Source organism: Calliphora vicina, chromosome 4 (assembly GCF_958450345.1).
Source record: "Calliphora vicina chromosome 4, idCalVici1.1, whole genome shotgun sequence".
NCBI classification, from domain to species: domain Eukaryota; kingdom Metazoa; phylum Arthropoda; class Insecta; order Diptera; family Calliphoridae; genus Calliphora; species Calliphora vicina.
In genome coordinates this window covers 35,681,685-35,702,038 of record NC_088783.1, presented here as the reverse complement: position 1 = coordinate 35,702,038, position 20,354 = coordinate 35,681,685, and the positions used below count along the sequence as shown (strand labels likewise).

The 20,354-nt window shown below is 28.5% G+C and overlaps 1 protein-coding gene across 1 annotated transcript; it reads left to right on the top strand.

The window, feature by feature from the left end:
• The first annotated feature begins 8,027 nt into the window (after positions 1–8,027).
• Inx2 (innexin 2) lies at positions 8,028–9,514 on the top strand. Its single transcript, XM_065510098.1, has one exon. The coding sequence runs from the start codon at positions 8,405–8,407 to the stop codon at positions 9,500–9,502; it is 1,098 nt and encodes a 365-aa protein (XP_065366170.1). The 5' UTR covers positions 8,028–8,404; the 3' UTR covers positions 9,503–9,514.
• The last annotated feature ends 10,840 nt before the right edge of the window (positions 9,515–20,354 follow it).

The following is a 20,354-nucleotide window of genomic DNA, read 5'->3' as shown; positions in this document are numbered from 1 at the left end:
GGCCCTCAAAGTAGAACACCTCGGGTATGTTACATTTTTAAAACGATATTATTTCTTGGTTTGAGTTCCGATTTCCAAAAAATTATACATATAGAATCTTCTCATCGAGAACTAAAAAAAACCTTTAAATTTTAGGAGATATTCGCATTTGTTATATGCATTTGAATTTAAAAAATTTTAAAAAGGCGATTTTTCGCTAATTTTTTGGGAAAAAATAACTTTTTTTCTTTTTGAGTTATAGCAAAAAATTTCTAAGATGATGTATAAGGAATTTCTACTTTCTGAAAGCTAACTTCTCATAAAATATTTTAAAGGAAACCTAATTTCAAAATTGTTGTTACCGAGGGGAGCAGGTCCTTTCAAAAAACACCTATTTTTTATGTAAAATAAAGTTTTAATGCAAAAATTCTCAAATCGCGCATCCGATATCAAAATATAATAACCGCTTATATGTGGCTCAATATGTTTCTAATTATTTTGTAAAGAGTCCCGATAACCCCGACCCTGGTATGGATATTATAGCCTAAAAACTAAAAATTTAATTTTTTTGAATTTTTCGACTCTTTTTTGGGAATTGCGGGATTGCTAATAATAAATTTCAAAATTCGTTTTTATTTTTACATTTTAAATAGAAAATCTACATTACTGTGAATTTTTTATCTATGCAAAAATTCAATAAAAAACATTTTTTGTCATATTTTTCTATAAAGTATTCCATGAATTTTTAATTGTCAAAAGTTATAAATGTTTTTGAAAAATAGCTTGAACGAAATTATATTATATCGCATCATAACATTTTTAATTCTACGTATAAATTTCAAAATAATCAAAAAAAAACCTTCTCCTGTAAAATTTGTGTTTTGTCGCTTACGATAATTTGGATCTATATAGATACCGGGGTCGATATAGCCATTTAAAAATATTTAAAATTTTTTTTTTTTAAATATTAAATATTTAATTTTTTTTTAAAAATATTAAAAATTAAGTTATGAATAAAATGTCGAAATGAAAATTAAATAAAAAAATTTTGAATTTTTTTACATAAAAATATTCAAAATTTTTATTTTAATGTATAATTTGGTGAAGGGTATATAAGATTCGATACAACCGAAATGAAATCATCGACCGATATTTTCTATATTCAACAGAGCTTGTCATTTTATCACAGGAAAAGAAAGAAAATTACAACAAAAAAAATTTTAAAAATATTAATTTTTCCTATTTTCAATTTGGATATATTCATCCCCATACGTCTGAGATAGGGTGGTTCTACGAATAATATTTCGAAATGTTACAGAGTAACAAAATCAAAATAGGCAATCTTGTTTAGAATATATCGAGAGATTAAGGACTGAGATCGAAAAAATCTTAACATACATATAGTTTAATAAAAATGGAACCACTAAACTTTCAGTTTTGATTTTTTTATTTGATTGAAATTATTATTACAATTCTTATTGAGCTTTCTGTCGGATGTGTTGGGACCTGTTTTGAAAATGGTTTCTATTTAGAAACATCATGTGGACTATTCCTTCTACATGAACCAGGTTTTCTATCAACGGACAAGTTCTCCCGATACTGTTTAATAACATTTGAATCAGTTTGACGACAGACCTTTGATTGTGTGGCCAACTTTTTGTAGCACCAAGTTTGGTTTTGTTGAAAATATTTAATACTTTTAGTACGCAGATTAACAGATGAACATAATTGACATTAAACATAACAACTGACATATTTTTCAAAGGGAACTAGATAAAAAAAGAAATCAAACGTGTGTTAAAGTTTTTTCGATATCAGTAAGGACTATCTTGAATATATAATAATGTCGTTAATCTTTATATGACACACTATTTACACCCACAAGTGATTATCCCTACTATTTAAAAGCCAATAAACTAACGATTTTTTTCCTCCATTGTTAAGCAATCTCTACTCAAATTTAAAAAATAAACAAAATAAAACGAAATTTATTATCTTTTTCTTTTTCAAGTCATTGAAATATGAAAACAACAAAAATCAAGGTATGTCTTTTATAATATACTATGGATAAAGAAAGAAATTTACATATTTATAGACAAAAAAAAAATAGTTTTATGACACTTAATATTCTACTATCAAACTCATAGACAACAAAAAAATTAATAAACCTGTTCGAATACCCACTCAAGTAAAGAAATTAAAAGTTTTCAAAAAAAAAAAACATATCAAAAAGAATAGATTTCACAATTTTGGTACCCTCGTACGTTAGATAAAGAATATGATTTTATTAAAGAACCTGATAAAAAACATGAACACCAACCAGCCATTAATTTCAAAACAATTTTTGGTACAAAGAATTAGTATTTGAATAGAACTGTTATAGTTAAATGTCACCTTTTTTAAAAAAAAAAGTATTCTAACATGTTTAAACAAAATTAAATCTATATATTTATGACGTTTAATTTATTGGTATCATTTATTAAATATAAATAATATTTTTAGAGATATTATTTCTTAATTCCAAAAATATATAACAAACAATGTAGGTATTTTCAACTAATCGCGATTAGTATAAAATTTAAAAATAAATCACACGTTTTCGGTATTTTCTATGAAAATAAAAACGTACAATATTTAAACAAAATTTATCATAGAACAAACAAATAATAGGTATACACGGAGAGAGAAAGAGAGCTATAAAAATAATATTTTGAAAAAAGTACCTGTCTGAAGAAATGCTCTTACTTTATTTATGATAAAATAATTGTTTTTCTAACAAAAATATTAAAAATAGAGTATAGATGCGATAATGCAGGGGATTTTCTGCCGACCATAAAATTCAAAATAGATTTTAAAACACATAGAAAAACATTGTTGTTCTTTTAGTTAAGCAGATCGTTTTTACCTGCTTTAAGCACGTGATCATACAATCCAATTTAGTTTCGTTTGATTTTTGAAAAATTTTAATGGTTTTAACGATCTTTATCTCTGTTTTAGCACGTTTATATTTAAGACCTCTTTTCAAGCGTTTGAGGTGCAAAATTTATGACGATTTTTTTTTTAAAGTTTGTGCTGCTAATAAAATGTTTCATCAAATTGTTTGTGTCAAATTGATTTTTATTGTAGCTTATCAATTTATTATGTGTCTCATTAACACTTTTAATTTCTTATTTTTTTTTTTTTTTTTTTACTAATTTATGATTTATTTAAAAAGCAATTAACAATAATATAATTTACAAATGGGAAAAGTAAAATAATTAAAAAGGGTGACCACTGTATAGTAAAATATTGTATACATAATTTTTTAGAAGAAAATTTACAAATTATGAGAACGAAAGATGAATATCGATAGCAATTTAAGATATATTATGCCTTATACCATAAATAAATGCTTTATCTGTAATGGAACGACCAATTATGGTAAAATAATACGATTCGGACTTTTTATTCTCAAAACATGTTAGTTTTGATACAAAATGTATGAACCTATCCGAAGATGTTATATAAACAAGACAAAATCTATGGTAGCTCTCAGAGATAATATTCGACATGACACATGAGGACATAACCAAAATATTTTGGAAATAAATCTGCCATTTCTAACGGGTAGATCCGTCACGAAATTTCACCTAATCTTAACAAAGGAGCATTGGGTATAAGTTTGGATGATAAACCCTTAGACATTTTTAAATTTTGTTTGAGATTCTTTCAAAATCAGAGATTTCATTATATTCTTATCTCTTATAGTTTGCCAACTATACGCATTTGAAAATTTCATAATTGTACCATTCCATGGTACAATGGGGGACACAATTTATGACCGATTTCATTAAAAATTTTGGAATTTTGTTCATAAAGTTCACATTTGGTCCGATGCTGGTAAAATTATATGAATAATTTGGAATATATGATATTATTTAAAACTATTTTTGAATCCCAGTTTGTGGCCCAATCTAATACCCTTAGAAATCTTCATGTTGCTGTGATAAAAGATAAGAGATGAGATGAAAAAGAATATTCGCACTCCCTAGACCGGGCGACTTTGTTATTCATGTGGTCCATATATGAACAAACCGGTACTTCTGACAAATTTGATAAGATTCGTTAGAGACACAATTTATCATGAAATAGACCTGTACCAAGATGTAGTAATCTTCGATCTTGTAGAGCTGGACAGTCGCATAAATTGTATTGTACCGATTCATCTTCTTACACGTCTAAATAACTTCTACAATAGATATAACATTCGTTTCGAAATATGTCCAATTATACAGTACCCAGTAATTACCCGTAAGGAGTCTGATCAAACCACTACCAAGAGTCAAGAGCGTCTTAGTCCTTTATCTTGCCACAGAGGGAAAGAACATTCAGGATATCCTATAAATTGTGATATTAGATCACCTGAGTTCCGTCTCTTTCAACGCCCATTTCTCTATCAAATTCGATATCGCCATTTCGACATAATTATGTCGGTATTAAGAGCTTTGATTACTATAACTTCCTTTAGAAACTTTTTCTAGGAAGCAAATAGTAATAGTGGGTATTCGGCAAATGAATACGAAATTTCAACAGTTGTTTTCAAACTTGTTTAATATTCTTTTTATATCCTTCATCTTCGTGAGAGGGTTATATATAAGTTTGTCATTCCGTTTGTAATTTCCACAATATAATTTTCCGATCCTTATAGATAGCGGAGTCGATTAAGCCATGCCCGTCTGTCTGTCTCTCTGTCCGTCTGTCTGTTGAAATCAATTTTCTGAAGACCTCAGATATCTTCGGAATCCAAATCTTCAATAATTCTGTCAGACATGCTTTCGAGAAGTTTCCTATTTAAAATCAGCCAAATCGGTCCACAAATAGCTGAGATATGAGGAAAAAACCAGGACAATCTCGATTTTTGACCTATTTTTGACTTATATCTGGATTACTAAGCCATTAATATAGATAATTACCTAAAAATATTTAAAATTTGTATTTTGAAGTATAATTTGGTGAAGGGTATATAAGATTCGGCATAGCCGAATATAGCTATCTTACTTGTTTTATTTATTGTTGGCCTAGCAAGGCGTATGTGAATCGGCGCATATTATTTCCAAAATATTTTGATTCTGTCTCAGTAAGAGAACTTATTGTGCAAATTTCTAACAAGAGCGATTGAAAATTCATTGAAAAGAGCCCAAAAGGCCATAAAGTCCAAATCAAGGTTACCTATTTTATATTGTTTCGGAAATTTGGGTAACTCCGGGTTGACCGGGTTGATTATTTACAAATTTAATAACAGTTTTCCAAAAACTTTGACAAAATAAGTTTATTTTCATACCCTCCATCATAATGATGAATTTGTCATTCCGTTTGTAACCCACAAAAGTTGATACATACACACAGCCTCAGAAGTGAGTATACACCAGTGAATTTTTTGATTTTTTTAAGATCATAAAAATCATTATATTCCGACTTAAATCTTTTTTTTTCAGAACCGAATCTATTATACACATTAATCTCCAACAAACTGATACTTTTAAATTTTAATCGACGGATAGATTTTAGGATTTTCATAATCTTAAAAAAAATCAAATAATTTTTGGTGTTTACTCACTTTTGAGGCTCACTGTAAATTCTTAGACGATCTAGTTATGTCCATTAGTATTTTAAAGGCAAGACATACGAGGACCTAGAGAGATGAAAATTTCCCCAAATAATCGTTGTTGGTTGGAAATAGATATGGCTTGAAATATGGCATCTATGTATATTGTCAAGAATGAACAAAATAGGATGAATTGGTAATTCTTGCCCGTCTGCTGCCAAGGCTATGGGCTTTAAAATTGTGTATTTTAAATTTTATTCAGCAGAAAGTTAGCTAAATACTGGCCAATGACAAAATTAGCATTTTCGCAAATTTTGCTACTAAATTTAACGGGTCATTTGTAGTTGCCATTATTATATTGTTATAAAATAATATTAATCATTATATAGGGTCACTCTACCCCTTAAATATAAAAACATATGAAATTATTCTATTAAACCATACATTATATCAATCATAATTTTTTTTTAGAAAATATGACAGATACATTCAAAAATTTTAGTGATAGATTATAATAAAGTTGCAAAACATGTGTACACACCTAAACAAAGACAATAAAAGTGAAATAAATAGTTTAGATCAAGCCAATAAACAGACCTTTATAAGTAGTAACACCTCTTTATTAATGCAGAAAGCAGAAATTAGCTCCAAATGCCTAAAAAATTACACAACCAGACCAAATTGTAAAATATATTCATGGTATTTTGATCTTGTATACTTAATTCTCTAGGGAGATGAAGACAGATGAAGTTGTACCAATTGGTTGATCTTATTAGAAGATAAAATATAGCCGGGACAGCGAGATAGTGTAGGCGAATTTACTTGGAGAATGAAACTTTTTGAGAAGTAGACAAATATGTATTTATGTAGTGAAATGTCAAGATTCATACCCGAAACATATATGCAAACAGGAACTCTGCTAAAAATTTAGAGGCCAAAGACAGAGCACGGAAATTGAAGTCAAATTTTATAAAAAAAAATCATAAAATCATCATATGGAAAATTTTTCGCAGCTTCCGACAATATAAAAAAATAAAAATATTTTAGCTTTATTTTTTCAGTCATTTAAGCCCATAAATTAGGAGTTATTAATTAAATTTTGTTTGAAGATTTCAGTCATTTAAGCCCAGAAATTTGGAGTTATTAATAAATTTTTTGAGAAGATTTCATTCGATAAAATTAGTCCAACTTAACTGATTCCCGGATATAGTTCAAAGTACGACAATTTCGACCAAAAACCAACGATGGACAAACTAGTTGTAGAACCGTTGATAAGAACTGATGTTAGTTATCTATCGCTTTGTAGCGAACCGTTTCAAGGAAGGGGTGCCGGCTTCGTAACGATTCCATTGAAATAGTTCCTAAGATGACAAATTGAAACAAAAAACATTGGTCGCAACGCCAAACTAGAACGAATACTGAATATATGCATGCGTTCTAGAACTATTTTTTGGAACTAGTAAAGTTTTTTTCTAGATTCTCCTAAAGTTTTATTAGGAATTTTATTTCAATAGCTATTCATATATTGGAAACCCACTTCATAAAAATTAAACTGCACAACTGACAATTATGCTGAAAGGTACAACAAATTCGACCAAGCTGTCTATAGCAATCCTGTCTTGGAAAATCTGGCAACCATATTAGCAGATGTGCATAAAAGTGTGGTAACTTCAATAACTAACACATGTTAAGAAATTTTATGACGCATACATAAGAAATCCCTTCTTCTTCATCTTTTCATATAAAAAAAAATACACTTTAAGCCAAGTTATGTATACATGTAAACATAAATACGTACATTTAAATAAAAACTAGCCTAAAAGAAGATGAGTAATGATGTTTCGAGACGAGAAAAAAGGAAACCACTCAAAAATGCATTTCAACTCAAGACCCAAATGCAGAGTTTCACAAATTTCCAAGGACAGACTAAGGTTTTAAAATCTCTCCAGGTAATTTTAATGACACTTAAATAAAATGTTTAAGCCTCGCTGGTTAATGCAGTGAGTTGGACAAACATACATGAGGCACAAACATGATCCACCCTACAAAGGCAAAACCAACAACAACAAAGAAGATGATGGAAAAAGAACTTGAAAAACCCAAGCCATAAAACCCATCATACCTGAGATACTAAATACATTTGAGTATCTATGTTTGCGTCTCTAAATACAGTTTGAAAATCATGAGTTACATTTTGTGTATCTGTGTTTAATGCATATATGCTGCATGCATACAAGTCAGCAGCATACCTGTTGTTGGTGGTGATATAAATCGTCACTACAACTACCACCACCAAAACTAGTACTCGACAATTATGCTCTCTCTCGTTTTGGTTAATTGTACTCACTAACATTGTGACATATTGTTTGGGTATGGGTGAGAGTTTGTTTCGAGCTTGTGCTGAAATCACTCAATTTATGTGATAAGTAAAAAGACAGAGTAACAGCCAGTAGAGATCTAAACAAAACAGTTTAATTCTTCTATTCGAACAGAACGCATAAGTGACGGTGTCACAGCGTATTTACAAAAGTGAAATTATCTTTTTTTGAAATGAAAATTATCTCGTTTTAGAGAATAATTAATTAAAATAACTCGAATTTTAATATCACCAAAATAAAGAAAACAAAAAAGCAAACCAAAACAGTAAAGACGTAAACGCGTGTGTTTCATTTCATACATATACAAAGAAATTTGAATTACAACTTGAATTATTATGAAGTTTAAGTGAAGCGTTCAAGAAATCTTAAATAAACAAACGACTTTTTAATAAAAAAAAAAGAAAAAATAAATTGAAAATAACAAGTGTTTTTGTGATTGTAACGGTTTAAAGACTCTGCCAAAATGTTTGATGTTTTTGGCTCCGTTAAGGGGCTGTTGAAAATCGATCAAGTCTGTATCGATAACAATGTCTTTCGCATGCATTACAAAGCGACGGTTATCATTTTGATAGCCTTCTCGCTGTTGGTCACCTCCAGACAGTACATTGGTGATCCCATCGATTGCATAGTTGACGAAATCCCCCTGGGTGTTATGGACACCTACTGTTGGATTTACTCAACATTTACGGTGCCTGAACGTTTAACAGGCATTACTGGTCGCGATGTTGTGCAGCCGGGCGTAGGATCTCACGTGGAAGGCGAAGATGAAGTTAAATATCACAAATACTATCAGTGGGTGTGCTTTGTGCTGTTCTTCCAGGCCATATTGTTCTATGTACCACGCTATTTGTGGAAGTCATGGGAAGGTGGCCGCTTGAAAATGTTGGTCATGGACCTAAACAGCCCCATTGTGAATGAAGACTGTAAGAACGATCGCAAGAAAATCTTGGTGCAATACTTTGTGGACAACATCAATCGTCACAACTTCTATGCCTTCCGCTTCTTCCTGTGCGAAGCCCTAAATTTCATCAATGTCATTGGTCAAATCTATTTCGTCGATTTCTTTTTGGATGGTGAATTCTCCACCTATGGCAGTGATGTCTTGAAATTCACAGAAATGGAACCGGATGAGCGTATTGACCCAATGGCTCGTGTCTTTCCCAAAGTCACCAAATGTACATTCCACAAATATGGTCCTTCTGGCTCGGTGCAGAAGTTCGATGGTCTCTGTGTGCTGCCTCTGAATATTGTCAACGAGAAAATCTATGTCTTCCTGTGGTTCTGGTTCATCATCTTGTCTATATTGTCTGGCATTTCGTTGGTCTATCGTATTGCTGTTGTCATGGGTCCCAAATTGAGACATTTGCTGTTGCGCGCCCGTTCCCGTTTGGCCGAAGTCGAAGAGGTGGAAGCGGTGGCTAAGCAGTGTAATATTGGCGATTGGTTCTTATTGTATCAATTGGGCAAAAATATTGATCCCTTAATTTATAAGGAAGTGATAGCTGATCTCTCCCAAGAACTAGGTGGTAATACAGGTCATAAACAACGCATGGATCCCTAAGTAATGAATGAAGTATGAATTTCTTTATATTTTATTATTTTTTAAATTAATTTAAAGACATTACAAAAAAAAACTACTTTTTCAAACTAAAACAAAAAAAAAAAACAACTAAAAAAAATACAAACAAAACTAAGGGGGGATTTTATACAAAACTAAAAAAATAAATAATTCAAATTGAAAAAATGCGGGATTGATAAATCACAAAACTGCTGTGAGGATTTTCTGTTAGAAGTATTAAGCATAAGAAAGAGATAAAAAATATTTTATATATTATATTAAAACGAAATAATGTTTGAAGTTTTTTTTAGACAAAAATCAAAATAAAACTATTTTTTATAAATAATTTTAGACAAAAAACTAAAAACAAATTTACCTTAAGTAAAAAAGTACCCTAAATTTAAACAAAAATGAAAAAAACCTAATAAAAATTGTATAAATGTTAACAAAAAATTAAAACAAGCGATTACAAACTTTATTTTCTTATTTTTCAAAATTTCTTCAATATGAAAAAAATTAGAGAGATATACCATGTTTTGAGAACAAGAGAGAGAGAATGATGGAGTTAAAGAGTTAAGGGAAAAAAACTCACTCATTTCAAAAAACAACAACAACAGACAAGAAGAGAAGTTGTTTTTCAAAATAAAATAAACTCACTCAAATTAAATTAACTACCGGTTTGGACTAAAGAGAGCATCTTAATGGTTTAAGAGATTGTAATGTAATTATTATTATTTATTTATTTTTCTTACTGAAAAATCCAATATGGCTGCTCATGCGCTTTATTTCGTTTACATGATCACAAATTGAAAACCAACCAAAAACAAAACTAGTTACAATACCCTTTTGTGTATATTTATTGCCAGCGTCAAAAGGTTTTTTCTGCTTCCCCTTCTTCTCTACCTATGGGGCACACAAATAAATACCCCAGAGTGAGGTTTGTTTGGATTGAATAGTGTTGTATTGTATTGTATAGCTTGTTTCCAGGTGAAATATCAGTTTTTGTTAATCTTTTTTTTCACGCTTCTCTTCCACGTCTTCCTCTTCTATTCGGTGGTAATTCTTCTTCTTTTTATTTTCTTTTCAAAATGAAGAACTGGTTTAACAAGCTTCTCTTTAATTTTCTGTTTCTCGCACTGTAAAGATTTTTGATTTAGAAAACAAGTTCATGGCTTTTTGAATTTTGTTAATGGTTCCAAAATAAAGGTAGAAAAGATCGCTGCTTGTTGGCTGCTTCTTTTTTTTTGTTCGTCAAAATTGAACTGGTTAACGTAACACAGTTGGTTTGGTAATAAGCGAGAGCTACCTGTATTAACAGTAGACTTAAACATGTAGAAGACAGGTTTGGGAGTCAAAAAAGAATATCAATAGGTTTTTAAGTGGTTGTGATTGAAATACTTGGGCATTTAGGGTTTTAGAAATTTGTTTATGTTGTTAAAATTTTGTTGTAGAGAAATTTTTATTATTGAATACAATTCTAGTTTTTCAAGATTTTTATAGAAATTTTAATAATTTCAAAAACTGAATAGTTATAGTTACATACACAGATGTTTATATTTATTTTACACGAATAAATTGTAATATCTCAGAAAATTTTTAGAATTCGTTTTAAAGTCTCTAGTTCTATAATAGTATGATCGAAATCATTTCAAATTTTGTAATAAATTTATTCAATATGAATGATATTGTAATTCTTAATTTCTTGTTTTCATCACTTTTGTCAATCATACTGACATATTTTGAAAATTTGTATTGTATTCAAAAATGTTTTCAAATATAATCATGGATCTGTACAGCTTTCATACAAGATATATTCGAATACGAAAATGTCAAACAAAAATTATTCAATATAGAACAGAATAAAACAAAGTAAGTTAAGTTGATAGTTTATTGGATAACATTTGTATTATTTTTTCAGTCGTTTAAGTAAATTTAAAAAAAGATTTAAGACCAATCTACAAACCCAAGAAGATTTGAAATTAAGAGTGACTTGAAATCAAAGCAAATGTTTGAGAATGATTTTCAACCACTTTGGGAGTGTTATTTATCAAACGTTCATTAATATTTTATATTAAATGAAAAAGCCACAATTTGTATAACTTTTGACATTGATTTTCCTGAATTAATGTTCGAAAATACAAAATGGGCTTTATATCATATGAATGAAAGATTTTTATATCAGAAATCTCAACTAAAACTGTGTATACATACATTTATCGAAGGATAATACCTGAGCTTGATAAGAACTACAAGGCCTTTGCACATAAACTGTTTCCAAAGAATGTATCTAACGGTTAAAAATTTGGAAAATCATGAGTCAATTTGAAAATGAAGCTTCATCAATAGATGTCTAGCAAATTGAAGACTTTATATTTAGTAGCTTCTTCGCATTTAAATTCAAATAGGCTGCAGCAGTTTGCTCAAATCAGAGCCTGAATCATAATTCGGAATTAAAAATAACATCGATTCATTCCATAAATCCTTTCCTAAAATCTAATTCTTTAGCTTCAAGCAACAAAGCCTTTTTTTAAATAGAATTCATGCAAATTTTGAATGATTAAATTGTTGTTAATTCAAATCTAATACTAATTGAATTAAAATATTTTTTATTTTCTATTTGTTTTTAATAATTTACAAAATAAATTGAATTAAGGCTAAGTATTTGTAATAGATTTTAAATGAAAAACATTTAAATTATTCAATATATTCTATTAAGCTATTTTGTAATGGATTTGGACTAGCCATACTATAAATGTTAACTAGAATTGCTTTCCGTAAGCATTACTAAGTTACCATATTTAATACACTCTGCAGTATGAATCAATGCTATAATACATTAATCCAGTTTAAAAATTCAATATATTGGAAACTGAAATTTAGTTCAACTGCAACTGAGGGAGTTATTAATATTTAAAATTTATAGTTATTCTCATAATTGAACCCAAAGTTTGCCATAATATTCTGGATGTTTCCACGAAAATGCGCCAAGTATTTAGCTTTTCTTTACGCTATGGATTATTTGATTTTAATCTCCGATTCTACATATTTTTCACTTAAAAGCTTTACCTTATAAGTCGTTGAGAATTGCGGTTTGTGAGTGTTTTACAAATGCCATTTAAGAAGTACTCGTTTACTTTAACTTGTTCTGTACTGATTTGACATTTATTATATTTTCTTTGACATTTAAAAGGCACATTATTTTTCGAATGAATAAAAATAACAGAATGATTCAAACCTGGGTCTATTTACTTTTCCTAGTTTTTACTAGTCTTGGATATTTTCAATACAAATAAACAACATATTGGAAAATAATCTAGTTAAACAGGTTTTGCTCTGCTGAAAATTTGTATTAGAATTCATGTTTCAACTAAACCAGATTTAAAGTAAAATCAGTTATTGTGAGTGACATATTTTAACACGATACAAATTTGCTTATTACTTTAATCTTGTAAACTAAGAATTCTCAATACTGACATAACTGTAGTAACTAGTATATCTTGCCGTTTAAACTTTAGTTAATATAAATAAACTCGATTAATGCCAGTTTATAGTAGAAGAACTTTATTTTACTCTTAAATTGTAGTTAATTTTGAACAAGTGAGTTTATTTTATTTGTTTTAAATCTCTTGTCATAATACAGAAAAGCCTTGATTTTTATAAAAAAGTACAATATATTTTATAAAAACAAAAGACAACGAATTAATTTCTTTCAAAAGGAAAGTCAAAGTTTTGCCTTTCTCTAGGCACTAATAGGTTTAGGGTAGGCACGGATCCATGCAACCATTTGGTGGGGGAAATAAAGTAAAATTTATTTTACATTTTTTCCTTTTTTATATTAAACTTTTCGGTTAGGGGGTGGAATTTCCTTTCTTCGCCCTCCTGGATCCGCGCCTGGTTTAGGGTGTTATTTTGTAAATCACTAGAAAGTCCACAATTCGTATAATTGGACTTTAAGAGTCCGAATCAGAGGTCGGCATGATCGGCAGCAGTTCAAAAAACTGATTCAAAAAGGGACAATATCACTTTAATAGCTAGTCAGTTTACAACAGATGGCACATAATATTGTTATTGAAATCCACATTCTCCTAATGCCGACCACTGATCTACAAAAATTATATTTGTTTCGTTAAAGGGATTAATAAAATTTGGTACAAGACTAAAGGTACGTTCACATTGCTGAAATATTTGACACAAAGTGCATAATCACTAAAAAAAGTATATTGTTCTTTTATTAGAACACATATTTATTTAAATAAATAAGCTTAAGTTTAGAAAAAATCATAAAATAAGCTTATTATTATAATGTTTGCACTTATAAAAGTCATCTAAAATCAAATAACCATTTGTTGGGAATAGTGATTATGTTTTTTTCCGTCAAATGTTTGATCAATGTTAACGTACCTTAAGACAACTCAAAAAATGTAGTCTGAAGTGAAATTAATTTTTATTATTTTACAACTATATTTAATACAAATAACGAATTAATTGATTTAATTTAAGCTTAATTTACTAAAATCTTATATCAGAATAAAACATTTTGACAATTCATTCCATAAAACCATTCCCAACTAAACAAGTTATTTGGCTTTATTCAAAGCATTTTATTTGAATAGAATTCATACATTGTTGAATTAACTCGTAATGGAATTAATTCATAATAAAATTAATTCAACATTTGATTAATTTTTTGTTAGTTCAAATCTAATCCAAATTGAATGAAAATATTTTAGCTTTTAATCATTAACAAAATGAATTGAAAAAATTGTATTAAGCCTTTTTATAATATATTTGAATTAAAGACAAATTTAATCACTCAACTCAATAAATCACTTGAACATTTTGTAGGACTTGAATGCAAATATAATTATGTTTTAAACTTGAAAAATATTTGAAAAAATTAAATTAAAAACATATGGCTTGAATTTATGTTTCCTTTGTACTGTTTAATGCTATTGATATAAAGTGTAATAAAACTATAATTGAATTGCTTGACTATAATTCAAGGCTTGAATTACACTTGCTTTCAACTTGAATTCCAGTAAAAATGCTTATTGGGAATTAATTTTATGAAGCTATTTTGGATTGGATTTGAATTCAAGAAAATATTAATGATTCAATAAGGAATTAATTCTATAAAGAATTAGTTTTCAAAGATATGAATTCAATAAGTTTGAAATACTAAGGAATTATGAATTGTTAAGAGAAATGGTAAAGAAAATGAAAATTGAATTAAGGATTATTTTTTTCGAATCTTTGTTTGTAACAAAGCTGTCTGGCTCCGAGAATAAAGGAATATTAATAAAAGTATTAAATTCAAGTTATCTGAAAGAGTTCAGTTAGAGTATTGTTATTTTGAGTTGTGACAGTCTTGCGATATGTAAAATTACTGTAATAGTTTTATAGTTCAACATTATTAAAGTTATTGACAAACACTGAAGGAAAAACCAGATTTTAATCTAGAATTCTATGTAAACTTTTTTATAAATAAAAGTATTTCTTGCACAAATTTTATAAAAAAAGACATTCCTTGATATATTTATAAACAAAGAAATATTTTTTTCTTAAAATATCATTAATACTTTAATAATTAACAAAACTAATGAGTCAAACAAAAAAAGAAAAACATTTGCCTGCCATATAAAAAATAATAAAATCATATCACTAAATAATAAAGTAGTTAAGACTTAAAAAAATTAAAAAAAAATATTAATACTGATTATATCTTTAAAATGAAACTAAAATGAATAAAAAAAAATTGATGACGTTGAATACTTTTTGAAGCAACGCCTCGATGAACATCAACACAACACAAAAAATTTGTGCTGTATGTTTGAAGCGTATCCTAACATTCCAAGCAGTATGTTTGCTGTATTTGTAGTTATGTTTGTATAAGTTTTTTTTTCATATATATTTTTTGTAAACCATAACAGACTCTTCTGAAAATCTTATCTTATCAAAAGAGTCATATATAACAATGTGTTGCTGTTAAAAAGAACAAACTAAATACAGAAAACAGAAACTCTATTAAGAAATCAAAAAACCTGAAATGGGAACATAATTTAGCCAACATCAATAATGACAGAAAAATAAAAATTTATAAAGTATCTAACAAGTGGTTGTTAAGAAATAAAGATAAAAACTACACATAGAAAAAAATCTTGTTCAGCCACTTACACGTTGAAAAATCTAAAAGAATTTTTTAATTAATTGCAATAAATTACATAGTTTGTGTCAAACTTTAAGGTACATCCATCAGTTGTTTATAACCTGTCAAAAATTATAATTAGCACTTAGAATATAAATGTTAACTGCCATGTCATGTCATTAGAAACCCCTCGCTTTAAAAAAAACAATTCAAAATAAATAAAAAAAAAACTACATTTAATGTGCCAATTTTTACACTTGTTTTTTGCCAAACACCATCAAAACGCCACCGCCCCAATCTAACACGCATCAAAAGTTTCTACAAACTACAAAAACAGCAAATTTCAACATTAACAACAATTTAATACTACAAACAGCAGTATGAGCAAAAATCATCGTTGTCGTCGTTGTCATCATCATGATCATAATAATTTCTAATCATATGATGATGGAAATTAATTTGTAGGAAGGCGCTCAATTAAGCTCAACTTTTATTAAAAGTAAGTACGAACTCTCTGCTCAACAAATGTTTCATGAAATTCTTTTACATTAAGTAAAACACAATCACAAATTTAACACTATTAATACTAGGGGGTGTTTAACATAGTGAAGATCATTAGTTTGAAGTGGGTTTTTAATCGCTTTATCAAAATCATATATTACTCAATGAGTTGTCTCAATTGTAAAATATAATATCACTTTGGAACATTTTTGTCATCTGTTTTTACATCAATAGTTCTGTGACTAGTGAAAACTGGACAACCTCTCAATTAACATGTTCAATTGAGGAAAGCCGTTGCCAATTAATAGACCAAGTTCGATTGGGTTTGGTTCGAGATCTGTCACAGAGTGTCTAAAAGGTGTCATCTTAAAGTTACCAGTCCCTACCATTAAAAGTTTTATAACAAGAATCGGCCCCATATCCGAGAAACCACTCACGTGGCTGTTATGACGGTTCCCTTCTCTCTATGGATATTTATAACAATTATCTTTGTAATTCAACTATACTTTAACACGTTTTATTGACGTTTATGTATTAAATAAAAAAAAGAATTCAGATCTGAACTTACCAGTGACATAAAAATTAGCTAGTTGACGTTGTATTTTGTAAATCATTAATGTCATGTTGAAACTTTTGTCCATTCCGATATTAATAGTTGCACGATTTGAAGACATGTTTCTATAAAATTGATGAGGTTACCTGAAAAATTAAAGAAAACATTAACTAAAATGTTTGTTTTTTTAATGAAATGATATAAAAATTAGATGCAAATATGACCCAAACTTGAAATAAAATATAACGAATTAAAAATGTTCATAGAACTTTGTATAGATAATCTAAGAATGGAGGTAAAAGTCACTTACTTCTGTAAGCACATCACTATTCACACAATAGCATTTTAACTTGGCACTAAAGCAAGTACAATCGTTTAAAAATATGTAATTTCTTTAATGTCTCTTAAACTAGTTACAAGTTATGATTTAAATAACTTTAATGGTTGTTAATCTAACAGATACAAAATATGTTATTACTCGACTACTTCTAAGTAATGCAGACGGTATGTATGTATAATGTATAATTACTTATTTCACCGTACGACACTCAATATTATACACGAACCGGATGATATACGTCTGAAACTATAATTTAAATGGAAAAAAAACTGCGTTTTCAGTTTTTCATTTCGTGATCCTGTTTCCTTTTAAAAGGACTTAAAATTTTCAGAGTGGTACATTTTTAAAAAAATGTTTTAAAAAACTTCTGATCATCTATACAAAATTTGGTGTCAAATGATCAAAAAGAGTTCTAAAATATTTTTAAAAAAATATTAGAAATCTGAAGGATATTTTTGACATATTTTGATCCTTACAGGATAAAATAAAGATAATAAAAAATATTTTACAACTCTTCTTGTTCTTTTGACATAAAATTTGTCATTGTTGGATTAGGAAGAGTATGTTTAAATATTTTTTGAAAAATGTACTTCTTTGAAACTTTGAAGTCCTATAAAAAGGACAGAGGATTACGAAATGAAAAACTGAAAACGCAGTTTTTCTCCAATTAATTTATAGTTTCATACGTATATCATCCGGCTCGTGTCTAACGATTTTTTTCACTTTTTGTAGTACCGTGTTTTCAATTCAAATCTTTTACAAATAGACATTTTTTAATTCACTTTGTAATGATTGCGTACAAAGCTAAAATATTGAATTAAAAAAAATATATTTTCATTCAATTTGAATTAGATTTTACTTAACTAAGCTTAAGCATTAAAAAGCTGAATGATTAATTACATTATGAACTAATTCAATTATGAATAAATTCTATTTAAATAAAATGCTTCGAATAAAGCTAAGTAATTTGTTTTGTTGGGAATGGTTTAAATGGTATGAATTTCTGAAATTTTTTAATTCTGAATTAAGATTTTAGTGAATTAAACTTAAATTGAATTAATGAATTCAAAGCTCTGGTACCGGGTTTGGAAAAGGCGTATGCTGTTTATTAAGAACATATTGTAGTACGCCATTCTGCTTTCTATTTAAAATCGCAGTATTAAAATTTGAGATAAATGGGTTTAAGTTAAAATGCTAAACAAAATTGATTAGGTACATGAAATGAGGCAAGGAAAATACTGTCAAAGTAAAATTTCAAATCTTTTAAGTTTCAAATCTTCGATTTCAATATTCAAAATAGCATGAGCATTGTTTACAAGATATTCTCCTGTTATATGTTTCAATTTCAATGTAACATACACACATTAATATTAAACCCTTTATTTTATTATTAATCTTTATTTCTCAATATTATATTTGTCGGTTCTTTATCTGTATCAATTAAAGAAATATTAGAATTAGTTCCGACCAAAAAAAAAAAAAAACGCTACACAAATAAATGGTCAAGTTCATTTTCATTAAGTTTTTTTTTTGTTTGTCATAGATAGACAACTAATTTCTTAATTACACTGAAAGTCTTAGAGACTTACAGTAAATTGTTAGGGAATGTAGTTTAAATGTGTTTTTAATTGGAAGACAGGAAAATCATAATATAAAAATATAATAAATGCGTAATGTTAGACGTTAGTTTTGTAATATATATTGGTAAAAAAAAATAAATATGAAATAATATAAAAAATTAATTACACCTACATCAGCTGGAAGTATGTAGTAGTTTAATAAAATAATTATTTGGTACTTAAATCTCTAATATGAGAACTAGGGTAAATCATGGTGAAATCTTTAAGGGATTTGGTAGACTGATATCTTTTCCATTTTAATTATAATTAATTTCTAAATCAAAGTGCATAATTTGAACCTGAATTTTATACATAGAGAAAACAGATTCGTGATAGCAACCGAATTTGTTGCTTGTTACCAAAGTGTCCGAATTTTATAGTTGTGGCTACAACATTTTAGAAGGGGTAACAAAAGTTTGGTTGCTTCAACCGAAATTCTTCTTTATCAACTGACTTTCTGTTGTATGCGTATGTATGTAAAATAATTTTAACACTCAAATAAGTGTCGGTATCGCTACACAGAGAAAACAGATTCGTAGTAGCAACCGAATTTATTGGCAATCGAATGATTCGGTTGCATACATAGAATTTTTCCTAACTGGCCACATGATCAGCTATATAACTGGTTATTTTAACATGTACGGGTGCAAACAGAATCTAATTGACCTCAAATAGTCAGTTAAAAACCGATTACTTGTAAACAAAACATCCTCCGATAACTCTCTAATACTTCTGGTGGGTAAAATAACTACTTTCTAAAGTACAGTACAAAACACACGTTAAAATTGACTGCACTCTAGTTTACTTAGAGACACTTAAGTGACAATTGACTTCACGCTACGTTACATAGGATATCAGTATACTAAAGCAAAAAGAAAACAAACTGTATGAAAATGATATGTATAAAACCAGTTTGTACGAATTACTCACAAAACTTTTAAAGTGGCTACACTTTAGATTACTTAGAGACAATTAAGTGACAATTGACTTCACGTTAGATTACCGGGGATGTATAAAGTAACCAAATGACCCAAAATATATAAATTGGAGTCAGTCAAGTGATCATACATTAGTGAAAATTACTGTCTATAAGGGATAAGTTGACCACTTCCTTAACTGCTCGGAATATCTATAACAAATGTACAAGTATTAAAGCATTGGTCGGCACTCATAGCCACTAGGGGCCGAACATAATAGGTTATTAATCTGTGAACAACACGGAAATTATCAAATAAGAAACAAAAATCACAAACAATAGCTGGTCAGATTACAACTGAGAAAGAAAATGCATAACATGTTATTATAATAAATTTATGCATGTGTTCTTTATACCGACCACTTCATTAATGTGATTATTGGAAATAAGAGATTTGTCTACAACCAAATACGATTTTCATAGAATTTTTATACATAGTTTTAATTCGTAATCAATATTATGAACCATAAGCGATTTCCGGCAGTAGGTCCTATGTAGGGTTTATTATAATACATATATGTAGCATGGGTTCATTATATGCCGATCACTTCATTAAAGTGATTTTTGGTAATAGGAAGATTTGGCTATGATCAAATATGGAACGATTTTCATAGAATTCTTATGTAAATTTTTAATTCGTAATCAATATTATAAGCCTTACCCAGCAAAAACTTTACTTACCTAGTAAGCCAGCAAGTATAATTGGAGCAAAGCGATAACT